The 22,562-nt window shown below is 44.5% G+C and overlaps 1 protein-coding gene across 1 annotated transcript; it reads right to left on the bottom strand.

The window, feature by feature from the left end:
* Positions 1 to 486: 486 nt before the first annotated feature.
* Positions 487 to 22,417, bottom strand: LOC311192505 (solute carrier family 22 member 15-like; the record flags this gene model as incomplete). Its single annotated transcript, XM_084264989.1, is given in 14 exon segments — positions 487 to 760; positions 1,254 to 1,326; positions 5,240 to 5,348; positions 9,283 to 9,368; positions 9,727 to 9,763; positions 9,766 to 9,835; positions 9,837 to 9,858; positions 10,335 to 10,475; positions 12,254 to 12,475; positions 14,130 to 14,259; positions 15,924 to 16,088; positions 16,674 to 16,806; positions 20,446 to 20,592; positions 22,328 to 22,417. Coding segments are annotated over 14 exon segments (1,596 nt in total). The 3' UTR covers positions 487 to 589.
* Between the last annotated feature and the right edge of the window lie 145 nt (positions 22,418 to 22,562).

Raw genomic sequence — 22,562 nt, 5'->3', positions numbered from 1 at the left:
CCCACATTTAAAGCCACTTATTCTAGGAAGCCGTTCCCAAACTGAGGGGTTGTACTTCCCTGTTTTCCATTCTATTACCTATTGAAAGAAAAAACAACATGCTTCCACTCTTGGCTTCGCATGGTTTTTAGTGTTTGTGAGCAACAGGAAAACACTCCAGATTGCACTAACCCAGGGGACTGGTGAAAGGTAAACCACTTCCACCAATATACACTAATTTTGGATTTGTGTTCCACTACGAAACAGGTCAAAAGGGCACAATCAAGTGAAGGAAAGATGTGCCTAGCTGTTTTACTGTAAAAGCATGCAAGCGCTGCTGAACACATTTGTTTCTGATTATTGTAAACAGCCTATCCTTCAAGGAACCAAAATATTTACAGATAATGTAATACAGACAGGTGAAAGCTGTTAGCCTTTTCATCTGTAAGAGCCAAACAAAGAATAAGTGTACCTCCCGCTGAGCACAAGAGGAAGGCAGCTTTAAAAGACTTGATGTACAATCTACACAATATGCACTAAATCATGGCTTGCATAAGACAGAGGGGGAGGATAACGCAGAGCTACTGTAAGGAGTAAAAAAAAAAAAAAATCAATTACTTGCCTCTTTGCTTTTAAGCACGTGGTATTTGGGGCTCTGGACATCTTCGATGCTCTCAGCAATTGGCTTATTTAGTGTTTCTGGCAGAAGGAGAGTCAGGAATCCCGCTGACAGTCCACTGATCCCAAACACCACAAATGGTACAGAAGGGCTGAGAGTTTTCTAAAATTAAAAATCCATAGTAAAAACCCAGCACTATTTCCTGTTCCTAAAATCCATATGAACTGCAGTCAAAACCTAGAGACTACAGCTTTTCACTGCAGCAACTCGAGCAGTCATCTACATACCAGCAGAACGATGAAAACGAGTAAGTGTCACTTACCAGGAACAGCTTCCTAGGAAAGCTTTGATCAAGTGTCTAAAAACTCAGATACTGAGTGAGCCTTACAGGCCCAAATGCATTACATGACATTCATTTCACTAACACATAAAATAGTAATACAGAACATTAGATTATGTAAAAAATACCCCTAAACTACCAGGTATTTTTAAACATCTTGTTCATTAATTCCTGAAATGGAGTGAATATTATTTAATTTTTCATCAAGCCAAATGTTTTCAAAGAATACAGGTGTATGTGGTATCAAAACCAGCAAATTGCTTTGAAGAGATATTAATAAATCTGAGTCATGTAACAAGTAGAAGATAATCTTACCATAGATGGCACGAATGGAGCCAAAATACCCCCAAATCTGCAAGACATGGAACAGACACCCAAGCCAGCATTCCTGTTTTAAATGAAGGATGAAAAGATTTGTAGGTTCAGAACACACAACCAAATCACGTATAAACATGGTGCCACTGTTGGAACCAACTTAATTCCCCCCATCCCCCTGCCCCGCCATTGGAAATTATCAATAGTCTTTATTTAAGAAAAAAACAAGAAGTTATTACAGACCTCCAGCAGTCACTCTATTTTTGACAGCTTGTTACTAGCAAGGTAGCCACTAGCAAGCCTTTCAACCCCCAGCAACCCCCTTTCAACCCCTAGCAAAACCACCCTGTTGCACAATCTTTCACAAAAATTGGAACACAGGTTTTCTGAGCTACCACAAGGGGCAATTAAAACGGACATTGCTGTACCAGATAGGGAACGATTTCAAAGTGTGGCGGGATCTTTAGGCAGAAGGCCCCAAATGGTATCTCCAGCTCAGGTCATTGGCAGCAGCCTCTCCTCTGCCACCTCAGGTTGCACAGCTGCGAAGCCAGCGCTCACCTCCAAGCAGAAAATTGCCAGCGTAAAGGTTGAACGCATCACTAGGGGAGCTGTGGAATTCTGCTCTCCCTTCAATTTTCAGACAAGTTTAAACCCCATCTAGGCTGTGATAGCCAAGGCATGGGGTGGACCAGCTGGATCCTCTCCAGAGAAAGTTATCCTCACTCTGTCACTTCCTTACCAAATGCAAACCCCCCCATCTCCATCTCACTCCCCAATACGGAGCCGTGTCAGCCTCTACAGAGGCTGACACGGGCACCAGTACTAACTGAGGCAGCACGAACCAGCTCACAGTGGCCGTTCTTCTCCCTACATCCCTGTTGCTTCCTCTTGTTCATCATCATCCTCCGTCACACCACTGAGCTGAGCTGCTCCTGCTCACCCTGTTTACTTTTCCTTCTCCAAAGGCAGGTCAGCAACAGGACTAAAGACGACAAGCAGAGCGGCAACATGGTTCGCTAGCCTACCAAAACCACCCACCCCCACGTCCCTTCCTAAAGGCCCCCTTAGGGGGCACAGGTTAAGGGAAACATGCTGGAAGGAGCTGATGAGAAACCAGTGACTTTGGTGTAAAACACAAACACAGCAACCGATTCCCTCAGCACATCGTCATGGGAAAGGGAAGACAGCAACCCACGCTTCCTCACACTGAGGCAACATCAGCCCAAACCCCATAAGACAAAGTCAAGGATATGATAAAAAATGCAAGAGTTCCCCTAGTATGCAAAGAGTAAATAAGATTTCCAGTGCTCTCCAAGACAGTCCAATGGCCCCACTCTGGTTTCACCCATCACATACAAGGATGCTGCCATTTTCCAACCACTCTCATAAGAAAACCCCACGAGTTTGTTCTCCCAACAGTATTACTAGAGCTATGATGGCATTTTTCTTTCCAAAGCCAGTCTTCCTTTCTGTTGGAGATGCACCAACAGCAGTGTTTTGTCTTCTAAACTTTTTATTTGTTCCACAGCAGGTATTTTAGAGATGCATCAAAAAGGAGAACAGCCTAAAGCAGGTATGCTCTCCTCAGTGGTAATACTGAAGACATTTAATCTGTCTGCAAAACATCCAACTGGAAAAAGGTAAATGACAAAGGAGTTAATTTCACATAGTCTCCCCCACCTTGCAGTGGTAGGTCTCATCAGATGGAGCAGCGGCAGGATCACTACAAGCCTCTGCAGAGACCACCAGATGGTGCTGATGCTTTGCTTTAAATTAAACCCACCACTGCTTTTCCCGCATCAACTAGAGTATTTGCAACTCAAGTACCAAAACAAAAGAAGGTTTTAAATATACGGTCACATGTGAGGAATTGTCATATGGTTTAATGTAACGATTTGCCATATCATTAAACACAAGCAGCTTCATTAAGTTGCTAATTTTTAAATCTCTCTTTATTCTGGCACTGTCTACTTTGGCTGGCTGTATCTTTGACAAAGTTACTTTTTTGACTGAATATTAGTGTAGAATTTCAAAGGAAGCAGCACTGTGCTGCGGCTTTGGTTTTTGTTTGGTTCAAGCAGAGCACTGCTATTTCATGCTAGACATGAGCTGTCACCTATTTGGCACAGACCCTCAGAAGGACTTGGGGAGATACGAACGGAAACACAGTGAAACCAGCAAAAGCCAAGAAGAGAAAACAGTTTCAGATTTAATTTCCTGGATTCTCAATTCCAGAAAAGCAGAGGGGACAGGAAGAGAAAAAACGCCAAAATCTTAAAAGCAGCATGAACAGTGAGGGAAGGGATTCTGCCCCTCTGCTCTGCTGACACCCCACCTGCAGTACGGCATCCAGCTCTGGGGCCCCCAGTACAAGACAGACACGGACCTGTCACTGCAAGTCCAGAGAGGCCATGAAGATGACCAAAGGGCTGGAGCACCTCTCCTAGGAAGGCAGGCTGAGAGAGTTGGGGTCGGTCAACCTGGAGGAGGCTGCACGGAGACCTTACAGCAGCCTGACAGTACCTGAAGGGGCCACAGAAAAGCTGGAGAGGGGCTGGTTATAAGGATAGAACATGGGTAAATGGCTTTAAGCTGATGGGGGGGAGATTTGGATTAGATATTAGGAAGAAATTCCTCTCCATGAGGTGGTGAGACCCTGGCACAGGCTGGCCAGAGAAACTCTGGCTGTCCCCTCCCTGGCAAGGTTCAAGGCCAGGTTTGAGGTCCCTTCCAACCCAAACCACTCTGGGATTCTATGAAAAAAGGAGGAAAAAAAAAAAGCCAAAAAAATGCCGTAAAGAATACAAGACTTTGGTCAGGAGAAAACAAACCCACCACCTCCAATTCCAGTCAGCAAGCTTGGGGCTTGAATATTAAACCTAAACCATTGTGAATAATCATAAGCTTGGTATCTAGAAACAGTCAATCCACTTCCATCGTCACAAGTTTTATTCCAAAAAACCTGAGTCACAGCCTATCTTGTGATAGCCTCTAACTTGGTGATCTGTGAACCTCAAGAGAAAGTAACAAAAAAAAAGAAAGCCAAGCCAAGGAATCACCCACATCCCCTCCCAAAAGACTCAGCAACCTGGAATCAAACAATTTATGCCCCCATCTTCACTAACTGCTACAGGAGACATCTCCTAGGATGCTTTCCTACTCTACATCAAGTTTCAACTTTGGTGCCCTCTCCAAAGAGGGCTCCATTTTTGCACAAGTTCTGTTGTTGCTGTTCTCCAGCAACGAGTGCAACACAGCCTGAATCCTGAACGTGCGCTTACACAGCCCCACGTGGAACCTAGACTGAGCTGAGAAGGCCAAGGACTATGTTATCGTATCTTCTTATCTTGGGTTTAAACTCGGGACAGCCCAAGAGAGAGTAACCTCACAAAGAGTTGGGGAGAACTATAAAAAATAAACTAAGGTGCTAGCCCACTTGTTTGTTAATTAAACAGCGTGAAGCGGATCAGCGCCATACAGAAACTACTGAAATTGATTACGTTGTGAATAATTAATGAAGTGACAAAGCTATAGAAAAGCTCTTTGTTTTTCAGCAGGCAAACATCATTGCAGGGGAGATACAAGCATACATATGGACTGTAAATAGTCCTTACCACACAGTCCACACTTATGACAAAGTTAACGCACGCTTACGCACATTGCTACATTGGGTTTTCCACCCTGTAACCAGGAGAAGCGAGAAATAAATGCAGCGCCCAGTGCTGCCGTGTAAAAAGTCCATTTCCACATTTTTATTCTGGATTCAGACCTAAAGGAAGCTGCCACAAAGAGCCCAGGTAAGCACCCTGGTGCAAGACGGGTGGTTAATAGGAGAAGCCCTTTCAAGCCGCCTTAATTACACAGAGAACTCATGGTGGTATTTCAGGCGGGAGCAGCTACTGATAACTATTGAAGCACACCAGCTACCAGCATTGCTGCAGATGAAAAGCGTTTTCATTTGCCCAGAAGCTCTGTGAAATTACCTCAGCACTGTTGGGTAGAGCTCAGATGTATAAATATAAACGATGTTGAAAGCAGCGCTGACCATCATTTTTCCACACAAAGCTAACAAGGTGGGACTGAGGAGCAAACCTTTTGGGAAAGAGAAAACAAGCTGTAAGGCGAAGTTCTCTGTTCTCTTACTCTTTCGTTTTACACCATGTCACAAACATCCCATCCTCAGAGTGCCACACAAAAGCAACATTTCATCCATAAGTTTTTCAGCTACATGAAGAAAAGCAGCATCTCATTTCTTCTCAACCTTTTTAAGAGCTGGCATAAGAACAGATACATGCAGCTATTTAGGAACAAGAAAATGTCACCCAGAGAGATTCCAGAGAACTTCCAGCTCTACAGTCCAAGTAACTTACTGGGTAACCACATTTTTGATGCGCACAAACCGACAATGTTGCCTCTCCAACCAATTTATTAGATTAAAAACAACCTCAAAAGTTTGTTTGTTGCCCAAGGACATCCTGTTTGGACTTCAAATGTGACAGGTCTGTAACTGGAAAGAGCAAATGCCAAGGCAGCCCAGGTTACTAAGAGACAGAGCTCAGCTGGCTGAACTGAAGTGCACATCTTTTAAAGTCCAAAAGAAATCTGGCTTTTGTTATCCCTGTTGTGGTTATGGCTGTGTTGGCACCATCTATTTAAATAAAAAGGTAATTGAATATTTTTCTTAACACATGAACAAAGAAAAAAGCTCTGATTAGCTCTATTTCAGGTCCTCTTCCTCAGCACTGAGTTCAGCATGTTTCAGTTTGGATCAAATGACATTCATTAAGTAATGGTGAAGTCTAATTGCTTCTCAATTGCTTTTCTTTTAATTTGGCCCTTGAATATATTCAGTTCTATTCATACGATCAAGCCCAATTTTATGTCAGCTGAAACAGAAATTCATTTGTCCATAAACTGAAATCCAAAAATTTGATTTCTTTAAGCATGATGCATTTTTTTGCAGTTACTAGTGTAATTCATGCAGAGCAGATGCTTGGTAAGAACTGCAATATTACATAGAGTTGCCAGATGCAAAGGTGCGAACCTGGCCCTCAGAGCCCCACTCTAGGTGCTGTCAGAGAGCTGGGACATCTCTTTTCTTCAGTCAACCCAACATGAAGCGGTCAGGAAGAGATTTGTAATTCTCAAATGTATTTTCAAGCCTGTTGATTGTCTCCCAGGGAGACTTAAATCCAACACCGCCGATCTGTGCCTTAGGAACGTAGTATTACTGCTGGCCTTGCTATTGAAAGAGAAGAAGAAAGTATACCTAGAGAGAGAAATCAAGCTCAGGAGGGAATCCCAAGTGCAGATTTCTCCTGGTCCCCGCCCCCTCAGGGAGGCCAAAGGCTGACCATATGGGGACACAGACACAGTAGTTAATATTTTCCTTGGAGATCCAAAAGATGTTTTGTGTAATTCTTGCAGCACAGGCCGTTAGTTTCCTTACATCTAGACAACATGATGCCATGCAGGAGCAACGAAATTGCTCCTGTGGGGATTCTGGTCACCATTTACAGAGTCCTTCGCTGGATCCAGCAGTGCCTTTAACACTCGTGTCACACTTCGCCTGCACCCTTTCACCTGAACACCCGTAGCAGCGGTATGCGCATGACTGCCTGAGGACAGCCAGGCCACGGCTTCCAACTCTGGGGACAGGCAGAGCTGTACTGTCTTCCTATATTGTCGCTTTGGAGTTTTGTTGGTAAGAAACAATCTGACTGATCTTTCGAATTCAGGAGTAAAACAGAGGGAATGGTAACAAACAGCACTGATGTTTAAGAGCTTCTAAAGTAGCCTTTACTTTGTGATTAAGTTCTGATGCCATCAGCAGTCTCATTTGCACTGTGCAGATTCTCCCTCTGGCTATCACCTTCATGAGTAAGCGTTCACTTCAGCAGTACCTCCAAAACTAAAGGAGTCTTTACATTTATTCCAGAAAAAAAAAAAATCCGCCAGGGAAAAAGATTAGTTCTCAGCACAAAAGGAGATACCCAACTTCAACAGAAGCTGAGACAAGGGATGGCTTGGGTTTTTTTAAAGAACTGCAAATTTTCTTTCCCTCTTCAGTGAAAAGCCTGTCAAGTCACAAGAAGTTACGTGTACAGCACACACCAATAAATCTAAAAAAAAAGTAAAAATCTAGTTCCCCCAGCCTGGAAGGCTCCTTTTCTTGCTAGATACACACCCCACAGAAGATGTCCCTGTGCTTTACAGCATCCTTTTGGAGAAAAGGCGTTTCGCAGCACCATTCCCCCTCCTCACTATCTTCCATGAGATATGCGAATTAACTTACAAGTTCCAAGTGATAAGGGAAGGAGGAGCTGAGGGATATATCAGGTTTTACTTGACCGCTGAGAGATTTTTAGTCTCCAAATCAGTCTGCATCATTAATATTGGAAATGTTCTGGGCTTATTCCACAGGAGAAATTACTTGGCTCAGGTTCTCATCCACAAGTTTGCAGAGGTATTTAGAAATCAAATTAAGGTTACAGACGTGAGAGGTAAGTGCCTGAAATCTCATTAGAACATTAAATCCCCGTAATAAAAAAAATAATCATGGATCTTATCAGCAACTTAAAAGAATACAGACTTGGACAAGTATAAGAACAGGAACGGGAGGGGGTGACCAGAGATGCAACAATTTTCATTTCATCCCAAGTGACTCATCTTCCTTATGCTTGGAGCTTAATTTCTTTCTGCTTAACTGACACAGGTCATTCTGAGCCAAGAACCAGACTTACTCGTACCACAGTGGAGAGCAAGGCATTTTAATGGGCTTAACGTCAAGTCAACTGGAAAACACTGAAGATTTCCTGAAATTTAGCAGGAATTATTACCCTATCCCAGTTAGTCACTACTGCTTTTCTTTCATTTTGCTTTAAAACATATAAAAAGAAGCAAAGAGCAAACTTGTTGAAACAAAGCAAGAAGCTGCCTCAAATAAAAGGAGCAACAAAACAGCTGAGAAGCTGAGTTAACACAAGCCCGACAAACAGGATTACAGGATATTTTGTCTCCGTCTGTTTTTCTCCCTGGGACATTTTTGGTATCAATTTGAAATTGATGCCAGGCAGCATTTATAGCTGTTAAGGCTCAACTCAACCTACAGAATGCTACCTTTGTCATCACATTCCTAGTGTTGCTCATTCCAAACACCTATGGCTAAAGCATGTCTACTAAAGCAGTGCTAAGAGAAATGTAAACACAGAGCAACATGGACACAAACTCTCAGTAGATAAAATAAACAGTAGCACAGAAACATTGTACTTGAAGTAGAAAAAGAGTGAAAACACCACACAAAAGGTATGCATATGTCCTCGACAATGTGGGTAAACAAAACACCCTTCAAGATGAGAAATGCACTTGATGGTACTCCACTGTTTGCATGACCTGTGCTTGTACACACACACTGCAGCTACACATAGCATGAGATAAAGAAAGGCTGCAAGCTTTTTGTCATCCCTACAGCTTCCACGCTGCAATTCGGACTGCCACTCCTAGTCTTCTAACACAAAATATTTTCTTAAGCTTTTTAGTGGTTTCTTTAACAATGAATTAAGCTTTTATTTCAGGGAAACCTCAGTACGAATATGACATGCCACCAAAACAAACGCAAAGCTAAGCTTGGCATCTCACACTGTAAGATCCAACCAAGCTAACATGGTGCTGCAGTCTGCCTACCGAATCCAGGATTGGATGGTGAACTGCTCGACAGCAATAAATGAATGCAGTGTCAGTATTTGAGGCAGAACGTGTTCGCTTGGTCCGGCCTACAGAGAGCCAAAGGCTTGCAGTTAGACAATCTTTAGTCAATTAACAGGGTCCAATTATGCCTGCAAGAAGTTAAATGCGATATAGGTAAGAGCCGGCTCCCTGACCAGCCCTCGAAGGAAGAGACAGAGAGAGGTGTAGACAGCCAGGGCTTTAGGCCCCAATATGCCAGGTCAGGAAATAGTGATTAAGTTGTTGTGCCAGCTTTTACACACATCAACGAACACCTTCTTCAGCTGCAGCATACACTTACCAGAATTTGTTGGTAAAAACATGGTAAACGTACAGGCAAATCCAGCAAATATCAGAAAACATGTCGTAGTTTTACGTCTTCCAGACCTAGAAGGAAAAGGGCACCCAGATAAAGATGGAAACCAAGTCCTTCAGCATTTTTTGTCTGCAGAAATACCAACTACAGCACACAGCAGCGTTAATAACAGTTATAAATCTATTGTACCTTGTCAAGCACTTCAAATCTTGCATTATTTTCCTAGTTCTGGGCAACAAAGCCCTCACACAAAGCTTTCCCTTTTAGTTTTTAAATTATTGAATTTTTAGCCTTGAGAAGCCATCTATTTCAGCAACGAGAACTCAGACTTTCTTCTTCCCTGTACTGCACCAGGCAATGGGCTGTGCCACCAAACAGGTGCTCCCTAATCTGCGTTTCCCTTTTACAACTGGTATTTTCGCCACTGACCTCAGCGAGACCAAAGTCCCATCACCCAGATGCTCAACTGCGGGTTGCATGAAACCCTGAGCAGCTCTGGGTGGTCAGATTGTTCAGCCTTCAGAAATAAGTACCCACAATAAAGCATGGCCACCAAATACACTGAAAAGGGGGAACACACTCAGACATCAATCATTCCGGCCTTCACAGAAGCAGGGCCGCTCTTAGTTCCAAGCTCTCCTTAAGAAGTTGAAGCGAACAATGCTGAAAACTGCTTCCAACTGCAGGTGGTAGGCAGCATAAAAACAATCAATCTTTCCAAAGTAAGTATCCAAGAGGTATAGATAAGCTGTAGATACCTAAATAACTAGGCTACTCCCATTTCTTCCAGAGACACAGAACTTTTTCTTCTCCCAATAACATTAATCATTGAGAAGCTCATGTCTAGTAACTCAAAAGATGAGCAAAATCAGAGCCTTGTTTCTGTACCAACGGCAGAAACTCCTGCAGCAGAGTAACTCCCCAAAGAACCAATGCCATTTAGAAATACAGCAACATATCTCACTAAGAAAATGGCAAATGCTTTCCTAGACTATCTACAAACAAACACAGAAGTCTAGGAAGTGAGTCTGGCTTACCAGGATTTCTCAATAAAAAACATGCAGAGAGGAAATGCTGGCACTTCGACAAGACCAGACAAAGCCACATTTAAATACAGATTCCCTCTTAATTCACCAGCATTTAAAGTCAGCCCGTAGTACACAAAGCTGCAGACATACCTAAAAAATAACCATAAAAGTTACATCACTAACACAAGAATAAATCAAATTCCATAGTCACTCCTGTGTTGCCCAAGCAGAATGTGGGCCAAGCGACACAGAAAAGGGGTGTCGCCCAACACAGGCTGAAGAGCATCCTCATCCTCCGTCCATCACAGCTGCGTGTGGTGCCAGGTGACAACCGCTGAAACACCAATTCCATCAGCTCTACACACTGTAGCTTAACAAGGCCAGAGACAGAAACGCAGCATCGTCACATCTTCTTCCAGAAGGTGAAGAACCCTTTGCGTTGTTCCTCATCACCGTTGTTACTGGTATTCACTAGCCAGCAATTTAAGGGTCTAAGATGCTTCTGGATGTGTCTTAAAGATGTTCCAACCTCTTCTGCCATGTCCTGCTCATCTCTGCTTACCCCGCACAAACTACTGAGTTTTGTCCTCTACATCCTGACCATCGTCTTAAGTGTCATTCAACTTTGAAGAAGAAACATGTCCACAACATTGTGGAAAGGAGCCATTCACCCAGCAGGTTTTAGCTCAAGCCCACATGCAACAGCTGCTGTTGTAGCAACAACCCAACACACCCCCCTCACCCTAGGGGTCCCTCCGCACCCCCATTGCTTGCTAACACATTGTGTCCAGGCCTCGTGTGCTTCGAGGTGATCATTTTTTCCCCAAGTTGCACTACTTCAAGCCAGCACCTAATATAAACCTGTGCCATCGGTATTTTATCTTGCCTGGCATTTTCCCCCGCTGAACCCCTCTAATGTTTGGGCTCTTGACACGTCCTTAGCCCAGATTCTCTACCAATCTCTACCAATTCTCTACCACATAGTCCTTTTCTTCCTAAAACTGGTTCAATGGTTCCAACCAGTTCTGTTTTGTTTTTTCAGTCAGGAAGGCCAATGGCATCCTGGCTTGTATCAAAAATAGTGTGGCCAGTAGGTCTGGGGAGGTGATTGTTCCCCTGTACTCGGCATTGGTGAGGCCACACCTCGAGTACTGTGTCCAGTTCTGGGCTCCTCACCATAAGAAGGACATTGAGGTCCTGGAGCGTGTCCAGTGAAGGGCAACCAGGCTGGGAAGGGGCTGACGGGCAAATCCTATGAGGAGCGGCTAAGGGAGCTGGGGGTGTTCAGCCTGGAGAAGAGGAGGCTGAGGGGAGACCTTATCACTGCCTACACTGACCTGGTAGGAGAGTGTAGAGAGGTGTGCAATGGTCTCTTCAGCCAGGAGACAAGAGATGGGACAAGGGGAAATGGTCTCAAGCTGTGCCAGGGCAGGGTCAGATCAGATGTTAGTAAAAGTTCTTCCCTGAAAGAGTTGTCAGGGCCTGGAACAGGCTGCCCAGGGAGGGGCTGAGTCACCAGTCCTGGGTTTGTTTAACAGACAGGTAGATGAGGTACTCAGAGATACGGTTTAGGACAGGAACGGTTGGACTTGATGATCTTAAAGGTCTTTTCCAACCTTGTGATTCTGTGAAACACACACTAATTTCTGCTTCAGCTTCTCGTTTTGCTCAATGTACACACGTTCTCATCAGATAATTTCTTAGTAGGTTTTGAAGCAGCTTAAGTAACACGCTGAAAATTCAGGCAACAGCAATAATAACGAAATAGCAACCTAACAGCACGTCAGTTTAGATGGTCATGGACCGCCAGCAAGTGGCAAATGTATGATTCAGTTTGAGGACAGATTTTTTTAAAAGAAAAAGGATAAAAACATCTTAATTGTTGCCTCATGCCCAAATCATTCACAATATCTTTGTGATACACCTACCAGATGTACATCAGCACAATGGTTCGCCACCGAAGGACTGGGTGTTTAATTAGGTTTAGGATACCAGGTGTTGATTCATCCTGTCTCAAAGCTCCTGCATTTGGTTTTAATTTTAGATTTAATCTCTCTTTTCCATTACCGAGGGCAATGTATCGCAACACATCTTCAGCTTCTGCCGTTTTCCCCTGGGAATAGAGCCATCGTGGGGATTCTGGGAGCATGCTAGGAGGAGAGAACGGGAAAGTCAGCAATGACAACTTCTTTCCTAAATCAATCTTCCAGTTTTGCAAACCAACACTTAAGAAAGTGCCAATGCAGAATTCAGAGCAAAGCATTGTTTTTGCACCATTCTGCCTACAAAACTCCACACGCTCAGGTTCACTTTATGGAAGGACCATGGGAGGTGCTTGATTAAGCACTCGGCCATGTTAGAGGAGTTTAAATCTAAACCCAGACTTGTGCAGAGCTGACTCGGGGAATGCTACACTGGCAATATCCAGGACACAACTCAAATACCAATTACCGAAACAGCCCAGAAAAATCTTTGTTGTCACAAAGATTATATTTTTTCCAAGCGTCCCCATTATGGGAAGGGCTTTGAGTTGGAGTGGAAGAAGAGGAAAGAAATTGTACTGGGGAACTACTTTTCAGGCTCCAGCACCAGTTGATCACTGCCTGCATAAATTCTAAATGTCTTACAAGTATAATCAGAAAATCCTTGTTTACCACAACTTCAGTTCGTGATTCCTGCTTTTTTTCAGGTTGTAGAGTGTGCTGCTGCCTTTATAAGAGCCATAAAATAAAAATGTAATATTTTCAACCAAACCTTTACCTTCTCTAGCATTCCTAACAGAGAGATGTAACCAAAGTAATCTTCCATTACTTCTGACGATACCAGCAGTTTTGGTATTTGGGAGAAGCAATTGTATTTCCATCAGACGCAGAGCACCATATAGGACAATACATTAAGCACAACTTCTTTGCTTAGTCCAGAGGCTTTGCTTTCCCTGACTACGGGCAGAAGGGGGGGATGAGAGGGGTGGCACATATTCTTTAATAACTTATTTGAAGATCAGATGTATCTAAAGAGTAGTTGAAACAAAAATCAGAGTATTTTTCCTGCCTGTACTGTACATTAGACATTCCTGTATTGACGTACAGACACCATACTACACTAATACTGTGATTTCTTCTCCAGCTGAAACCACTGAGGTGTATCCATTCACACGTTGAAAAAACATTTCATAACACCACAGGCCAAAGTTAGCGCTTAGCTCCTTAAACTCTGATGCGTTTCATAACCACTCTCATGTTAATGTGCACATAGGAAATTCCAGATGGGAGCAACCAAGCACAACAGTGCTCAGACCTTGAAAGCGAGTCGATACACAGATACCGCAGGAAAAAGGCTATTCCAAGCCCTCTCGCTTACCTTCCCCCTTTGCAACACGTGCTATCTCACGAGAATGAATGCTCAAACCCTGTCGGATCACTTCCAAAACTTGTCAGTGCTGAAGCCCTTCCTTGGCAGAAGGCAGCGCTCCTGGCCGACGCTCCAGCCTGCAGCCTCCAGCATGCCGTCACTTCCCCAGGCAGAGCTGGAATCAGGTTTTATTGGACAGCTGGCACACAGCTGCAGCACTGGCCGCCACAACCGGAGCAGCATGCAGAAACACATGCTTGTCTTCTGGGTAACCCCGACCTCCTGCTTCATTTAAAGCCACTCCTGCCTTCACAATCTGATCCTTCCTTTCACAAGACCGTACAGAAAAACCATCATCCTTGCTCACACTGCTCTCGAGTGACAGCAAAGAACAAGTGACTGAAGCTGCGGCTTGTTTTCTTTTAATTCTCGTAACGCACATAAGCCACTTACAAGGAGAGGAGGAGGAAGATGACTCCTGGAGTATTCGATACCAAGGCAAGGTAGCGCCAGTCTCTTACACAGTAACCCAGTAAAGCATAAACAGCAATGCCAACTGCAAACGTCAAATTGGTCAACGAACCTGGAAAGACAAGGCTGAAACGGTGACTACAGAAATCACTGGCCAAAAAAGAAAAGAAACCTTCTTTAGCAGAACCCGGAAAGACCCAGCCCATGATATACCCACAGAAACCAGCAGGTTTATGAGGTATCTTTAAGGCACCTCATGAACCACCTCCGTGTTATGGGATTACCCAATGAAAAATAGCTTTGTACGATGTATGGAGGGGTGGGGTTGGGGGGTTTTCCCCCCTTTCCAAAATAAAGGGGGAACAGGAGAGAACAAGAAGTGAACAGAAACCTACAAACTAAAAAGCAAAGGCAAGAACAAGAAAAGAAGGTGCTCAAACTGGTTTATTTAGATCTACAAAGGTAATGGCAAATAGAGTTGGCATGCTAGAACAGAGACTGGACGTTACAGAAGTACAGGGACTGGGTTCAGAACCAAAGCAGCTACAAGCCAGGTTGGTCACAGCAGGCTGCTGACAAACAAAAAATAAAAACGTTATAAGCACGGGGTCAACTCCCAACTCCGACAGCCTAAAGAACAAACCCTCCACAGACTAATGCAGGAGGATCTCATACTAACCTAGAATCAGTCTGCTACTGCTCACAAAGCCTAGCTTGCAGCCAGCACACCCAGGAGATCCCCTTTAAGGCTGCTGAGCTTCATCCAGCAGCTCCCTCCTGTCTATTGTTCAGCACCTCTTCCTCAAGAGCTGAGCAGAGCTGCAAGAAAGCACCTAGCGCAACAAGCAGCTGGAAGCAGGCTGTTTCTGTGGTCCCTCAGGATGCTGGCACTGCAGGGAGAAAGGCTGGGAGGAGCAGAGACACACAACAGGGCAAAGGGAAAGGAGGGGTGGGAGACAGAGAGCATGAGTCAGAAGAGCAAACCCAGGAGAAGAAGAAAATCCAGTTTTTGGATTGTATTGGTTTTTTGAAGGGGAAAGCTATAACTAAACTACAACTCCTATATTCCCTGGAGTCTGGGGGAGGTGGGCGGGGGACGGGGGGGGACACAGGAAATCAATAAATAAGAAAAACAGGAGAATGAGGTAACTGAAGAAATGAGAGAAATATGCTTACAGCCACAGCAAGTCAGCATTAGGATCAAGTTTTTCCCCCGTGTTGTGCTAGCCAAAAAGGCATTGCAGTCTGAGCTACTCCAGCTTTACAACAGTCTGGCCTGCAAGCATTGGATTTATTTTAAGCCTTGGCAGTGTCAGCAGAAGAATACATTTAAAAATACTGGATGGTCAGCACATTCGGCAGTGGCAAAGACCACTATCCAGGCACTAAGTCATCGTGTGGTGCAGGGCGGCTTCAGAGGATGCTTTGAGAAGTACCTTTCCAAGGCACCATACGGCATACCTCTGAAGTTGGCAGAACCTACCAAAACATGTTAGTTTGGGTTGGTTTTTTTTTCATGTAATGCAGCATACAAAATGAGAAGTTTTAGGAATTGAAGTACGAACTCTAAAACCTCATTTTACTCCTTATCAAACTCAATCCCACCTTCCTTATTCAGGCACCTCTCCCACAGAAAACAGAACATGGATGAACCACACCAGCCTTATCTGACTGAGCTGACACACTGCCTTTTCTTAGCACAAATGTAACATGTAAGGTATTCAGTCAAAACAATAGGTGGCACAGTAACAGCAATTAAATATTCCCAAACCCCACCTGTAAGTGACCAGAATGATTTTCCTACATATTCTTGGGTTAGGACAAAAGACACAAGAGCCATTCCACCATTCACAATTCCAACAAAAAAACGTGAGACTGCAAATATGTCATAATTTGGAGCGAATGCTGTGACATACCCCAAAATGACATCAAAAAATAGACCTGTAAAGAGAATGAAATGCAATTAGTACTTATCCTACACAGCTGGAACTCAGAAAAAAGGCAGGGACCACAGTTAGTTACTGACTGTAAGGAGCCATCTAGAACACTCTTGGTCTCCAGTCCCTCACATTTGGCTTTCTGAAACCGTACTCTACGAAACCAGAATAAGTTTGGAGTCACACGCCTGAGGTCTGCAGTGCCAGCAGTGACATTCCCCTGAGACAGTGTTATCATTAAAGAAAAGGATCTTTTGGCTGCAGATGCAGCTGAAAAACAAAACCCCAGGACAAAAGTAACCCGCTTGTGATGTTTAAGTAAATCCTTCTTGCCCACCCCCTCACAAAAAACCAAACCCCAAATTCTTTTTATCAGGAACAACGTGGCTCAGCAATGTGTGGAATACTTTGCTCCAACAGTGACAGAGCAAAACCAGGTTGTTCTTCATCTCCCATCGATACACCAGCGACAGCCATGGTGCTCAGCATACCCATGCAACACACTGACTGAGCTACTGACCCACAGGCAGAAAAGAAAAAGATTGTTATCCATATAAAAGGTTTTTCTTAAGCATTCTAACAGCCTTACCTGAGATATACACTGGTTTCCTGCCCAGTTTGTCCGACAAAGGTCCAAAAATGATATTTCCAATAAGCAATCCAGCAAAAAACAGGGATGAGGCAAGACTTACTTTGTAGGCTTCTTGTTCGATTAGGTACCACTGTCAAAAAAAAAAAATAATAGAATTTCCTTATTGTTAAAAGTATCGATGCCAAGTTGCTGGCTTCCTTATAGGCAGTAGAAGTCTACCAAAATCCTCCTCCTGCCACTTCCTGCTTTATATCCAATTAAAGTTTTGTTCCAAGTTTGATAGGTGAGCCAGCTATAGTTGTTTTTCCTCCCTAACAGACTCCCGCATCTACTTTCTGTCCCAAGGAATTCTGATACAGTAAAAGCTTCCAGCTTGATAAGTACAATCAGTCACACCCCAATTCCCAAGATAAACTGTCTTGCTAGAGCTTAAGTTATTAAAGCAAGGAAGGTCTGAAGTGAACAACTTAGCTGTTCCAACAGTGAGCAGGATTACCTATTTCAATGAACAGGTAGTAAAAATCATTAATTAACGAGAATAATGCACACTGAGAATTGCAGGACTTAATGCTGTGCAGCCCCGCCTCCTGAACCATCAGTAATCCCTGGTGCCCTTCCTCATCATGCACACATTGAGGTGAAGAGAAGCTGGAAGAGATTATGGAATGATGTCTTTGTTTTACAAAAGCTCTACGATCTACCTACACATCAGTCAGTGGTATTTTAGGATCTTCTCAATCCGAGGGAGCCTAATCCAAAATTGTCAGAAGAAAATGAACTGGCAGTGAATCAAGATGGGAATGAAGGTTGCACTATTTCCTGACAGGGCAAGGCACAGACACAACTGTGTGGTGCCTCTGCTACAAACAAGGAGAATCAACTCTCAGAAGCACACTGTTAATGTCACAAACACGGTGACTCTGGAAAAAAAAATGGCAATCAGAAAATCAGAAGTGATTTTTCCAAAAAAGTATTTAATTAATCCAATGCAAAGCTTTACCCGAAGAGGTATTTACGCGCTTTTTCAGTGTTTCAAGAAATTCCCAGTGTATTTACTGGGAAATTTCCTTCCCAAAAAGTGGATATCATGTTGACTTAAATGACACGTGAAGCATGTCCTTTGGGCAAAGGAAGAAGGATCCTAATCTCATTTGCTTTTTTAAAAGTAGTAGTAGATTAAAAAAAAAGAAAAAATGAAAGTGATATAAGCCTAAGCAAAGAGGCCCATGACCAAAATCCAATACAGCATACCAAGACCTCAGCCATGAAGTGTCTGATTTAATACACATCCCCAGAGCATCAGGAATTTACTGACATTTAATTACAGCAATCTCAAGAAACATATGTTTTTACTCAATCAGAGCTCCCATAGCAGCAATGCACAGAGAACAGCTCTGTTACATGGCTCCATCCACCCAGTAACCCACCAGTAGCCCACAAGATGCAGGTTGTGGGAGCAGGACAAGATTTAAGACCTTCAAAGGATACCTTCTTCAGCCTAATGCACCCGATGTTCCAGCACTTCAGCGTTCTGTCGGACTTCTGGATGCTCTGGGAAGGAGAAACTCCTATGTGGTAGCATTTGCAGCTGGTTTCTACCGTACCCCACTGGGTAGTAGATTCTACCCTCTCACAATGGATAAAGATGCAGCCCCAAAACTTATGGTTTCTTAACCGAGGAGATTCCAACAAAAAAATATTCCTGGGCATGAATCCACAGGAAACTTGAAGTATAAAAATACCACGGCCGGTGCTCCTAGAGGCACATAGCACTGCTGGCACGAGTACTCCTCCTCCACACTAGCACTCTAGCACACATTGTCAACTCCCAGTTGTCATCTGCTGTGCATTTCAGGCTGATACAAGAGGAAAAAACAACTTTACACTCCTGGATACAATTATAAATATCGACTTCTCCAAGGCAAAGGACAATTTCTACACCGGATGCAAGACATTCCTGAACTCCCTTTCCTAAGCATCGTGACTTGTAAAAGCAGGGGGCTGAGTTGATCCCAGACCAAGCAGCAACTCCAACTGCATTTCTCCACGAACCGAGCCTGAACCATTATTTAAAGGAGTCTTAGTTAAACCAAAATTCATTACCACGATGATCAGTTCTTGAAACAGAACTGAAGAAGCTCCAGAGCACAACACTGCCCTTGCCAAACCAGAACAGCATTCCAAATATTTACAGTTTAAGCTCCATCACCAAAATAAAGGAAATAAACTTGAACAAGCAGCTTTCTCTCTCAGTATAGAAGACAACAAAAGATGGCTTTTGCAAGCTGTTACACGCACTGCATAGCGTGTTGCTGGAAGATGTCTATTTTAACGAGCCTGAAACAACAACCCATGAAGAGCATAACTTCTAGACAAATGCCTCTGCTTTATTTGTATAAGAGAAGCTTGTTAAATATTTGTCAAAATTAACTTCAGCTTGCCAACAAGAACATCATCAATTTTGCTTTCACTGAAACAGACATCATGTCTGCTCTTCGCTTGGACTTGGTTACTAGGCCACTAGCCTACGGCAAAACATTGGCTAGCATCAAAAGACCCCATGAAAAGACCATTAACAACGTAATATTAAAGAAAATACTCCTACAATAGAGCTACTGAAATGAATGGGAACAGAAATCTGTTTTGATGAGTCTTAATACTCACTATGTATTCTGGAAGTCAGGATGCCAACTTCTATGTTTAAAAACACAGCTTTAGTCAAAATTTGCCGATTTCTGATTATAAATTAAACACTGCCCTGCATCATGGGTCCTGCTACAGGTCAAACCCAAGGGGGATCTCAGAAAATAGGTTAATAACACAGACCAACCCTATTTCCAACAGAGAATACAATGCAATATTGCATAATTCCTTGTTATGTCTAGTCAGTACTTTTTTTCCCTTCTTCCAAGACTACGCCATCATATTTGGGATGATAGGAAGGAAGCAAAAGTTTGGCACTAGCCATACCAAGCACTAACCTGCCTCATACAAGTTTAGGGACAATCGCTCCATGAAATCAAACCAGCTGAGCCCTGACGGTTCACACTACAGGCCAAGCCACCCACACCACCTTTTGTTCCTGGCACTGGCAGTGGTGCTTAGGGCACTCAGGCTTGCCTGAGCCATTATAGCCCAGGGATGAGCAAAAACACAACCACAGCCTCTTGCATGGAATTCACTGGGCGTGAGAATGAAGAGTCAGACTTCTGTCCCACTCAGCACAACTTCAATGTGTTCCATCTCCCACTCTCACCATGCATTAAAATACCCAGAACTGCGGGGCGGGAGTTCCATTTTCATACTAGTTTTCATCAAGATGTACCTTCTGTGAGAAACTGAAGGCATGGTCAAGTTGCCACGCGCAGTGGATCACAAAGGCACAACAAACTGAACCTTTTCTTGGGAGAAAAAACACATTAGGAGGAGTTTCTCCCAGATTCCAGAGTTATACACTGTACTTAAATGATCATTCTTCATTAGTAGCGACTTTCAAACACATCTGAAGGTAAAGAAAATTGAAAACAAAACATAAATTAGTAGCTATTACGTTTACACTGGGAAAACTAAACTAGTAATTTAGCCATACAACTTCAAATTTTAAAATAATCATTAAGTAAGAACCAGATGGGTGGGTTCCCATAACTTTTATTAGAGTGAGAAAACATTACGCTAAGCCCAGCTCAGCTTTTACAAGAGCTGTGTCCTGTGCTAGCAGTGCAAATCCCAAGCAGAGAGGAAATTGTTAGGCACAGACAGAAGTACTTGCCTCAGTTACTATAGATGTGAAGTTGTCCGCAAAGTGGGTGTGCTTGGCAAGCTCAGCTCTGCTCAGAGGAATTTCTTCTTGGTCTATGTGATACTCGGGCACAGCTCCCACCAGCACAATAAGCATCGACTGACAAGCCACATATACCTTAGAAGAAGACACAACTGTTTACCCTAAACAATCCCAAGGCAAGCTGACATAACACTGTGGGCTCTTCATTTAAATTAACAGTTTCCCTTTACTCAGCATCACAAACCAAAAAGCAATCAGTCTACTGCATTGAAATCCCCAGATACAATCATCAAGGCAGCTGGGAGCAGCAGGTAACACTCCAGAGATACCAGCGTGCCTTCAGCACAAGCTTCAGTCCTGCCACCCTCCTCCTCATTGCAAAGTTCTTCAGGTTGTTTCCACTGATGTGTAGCCGGGCACAGGAAAGGAAGATACTGAGAACATCATTGTAGTTTCATAGCTGAGATGTAACCATTTGGCCAAGATGACTTTTTAATAATGTTTTGCTTGCTATACTCCGAGACTACAACCTGTAATGACAAGTCAAAACCAAAAAAAGAATCCTATACTGTATTATTTTTTTTTAAATCTCTGCTAGTTCTTTCCATTGCGGAGACCGAACCTTTAACCTGACGGTTAGGAAAACCAGAATGTGTAGGGGTAAAAAGATCCTTATAAACAAATTAATGGAGCCTTTCTTAATTGACATAGGCATCAAGATGTTTTTAATGTCTTCCAGGCTTTACGTGTAGACTTTTTTTTCCCCTCCTAGCTTAAAAAAACCCCAATCATTAACCTGAAACATACCCACATCTCAGTGATTTTCAACATGCTACCACTGATGGAAAGCATCTGAGTGTAGAATGGCTTCCTTCACAGGGCGACAAGTCTTTTGGGAGGTGCATCAGGTCAGACATTGTTTTAGCATCACATTTTATCCTGTGAACACCTTGGGTGTTCTTGCAGAAAATAAAAAAGCTACAAACAGAAACCTGCCACCAGCACAACCTCCCTCCCTCTCCCAACAACATTTGGATTCAAGATGCAGACCTGTGCTAGCAGGAGGAAACGTGTCACAAAGAAACCAGGCAAGCGAAACAGGTAAGTGCTTGCACATGGGGGCGCGGGTGCTGTTTAAGGACAGCACCCTGCGTACCATTTTGCATAAGAGACAAAAAACCCCCACCCAGATGCAGAACCAGTTGCTGCCGGCAGGCCCCGTTTCCTCCCGCTCAGCAGAAGGCACTCTTGAAAGTGGAAGATGTGCATAGAAGTAAGGAAAACACACGCTTAACTTCTCCGAGTCTGTGATCTAAGTCTCCGCTGAAGCCAGCAAGCTCTGAAAGGCACAAAACCTACCGAATCCTTTTGGAAGCGGGCGCGAAGCCAAGACGATGCCTACCTGCCTCACAAGTGCTAGGGGAGCACTGCTTTGCCATCCTCCCAAGTGCCGGAGGAGCACATGGGCCGGGGGCGGATGGTGCTCAGAGGACCCCGGACCCCGCACCGGCTTGGGTCACCGCTTCCTAGAAGGATGCCCGAGCCACCCGCACCCCCTCCGGCGGGGCTGGGGGAGCAGCCGGCGGGCCTCGCATGCCCGTCCCGCTGCCTGGCAGGTCAAGAAGCGAGTCCCGAATGGGCACAGACACTGCGCCAAACACAGCCAAGCAGCCCGCTGCGGCGGGAGACGCGGCGGCCCCCGGTGCCGCGTCTCCCTCCCGCTCACAGCCCGGTCCCGCCCCCCAGGGAAAGAGAAACTGAACTGCCACAACCCGGAGCCCAACACCACCCCCAGGACACGGAAGAGCGGGACCGAAGAGCTCGCACAGGGACCCGCGGGGGCTCCGCGCCCCGGTCGACCCCGCCTCACCTGCAGCAGCACCAGGAAGGCGGTGAGGCGCCGCTGCTCGCCGCCGAACTCCCCCGCCGCCCCGATGGCTTCCTCCAGCCCCACCGCCATGGCCCGCCGCCGCGCTGAGCTGGCGCCCCCGCCTCGCCTCGCCTCGCTCCGCCCCGGCCCCGCCGCTACCCCCGCCCCAGCTCCGGCTCTCACCTGCAGCCCCGCCGCGGGGGGCAGCAGTAGCCGCCGGGGCAGCGCTGAGCCC

The sequence above is a fragment of the Gallinula chloropus genome (genome assembly GCF_964237585.1).
Source record: "Gallinula chloropus genome assembly, chromosome: 5".
Taxonomy (NCBI): domain Eukaryota; kingdom Metazoa; phylum Chordata; class Aves; order Gruiformes; family Rallidae; genus Gallinula; species Gallinula chloropus.
This window is presented reverse-complemented; position numbering and strand designations above follow the sequence as displayed.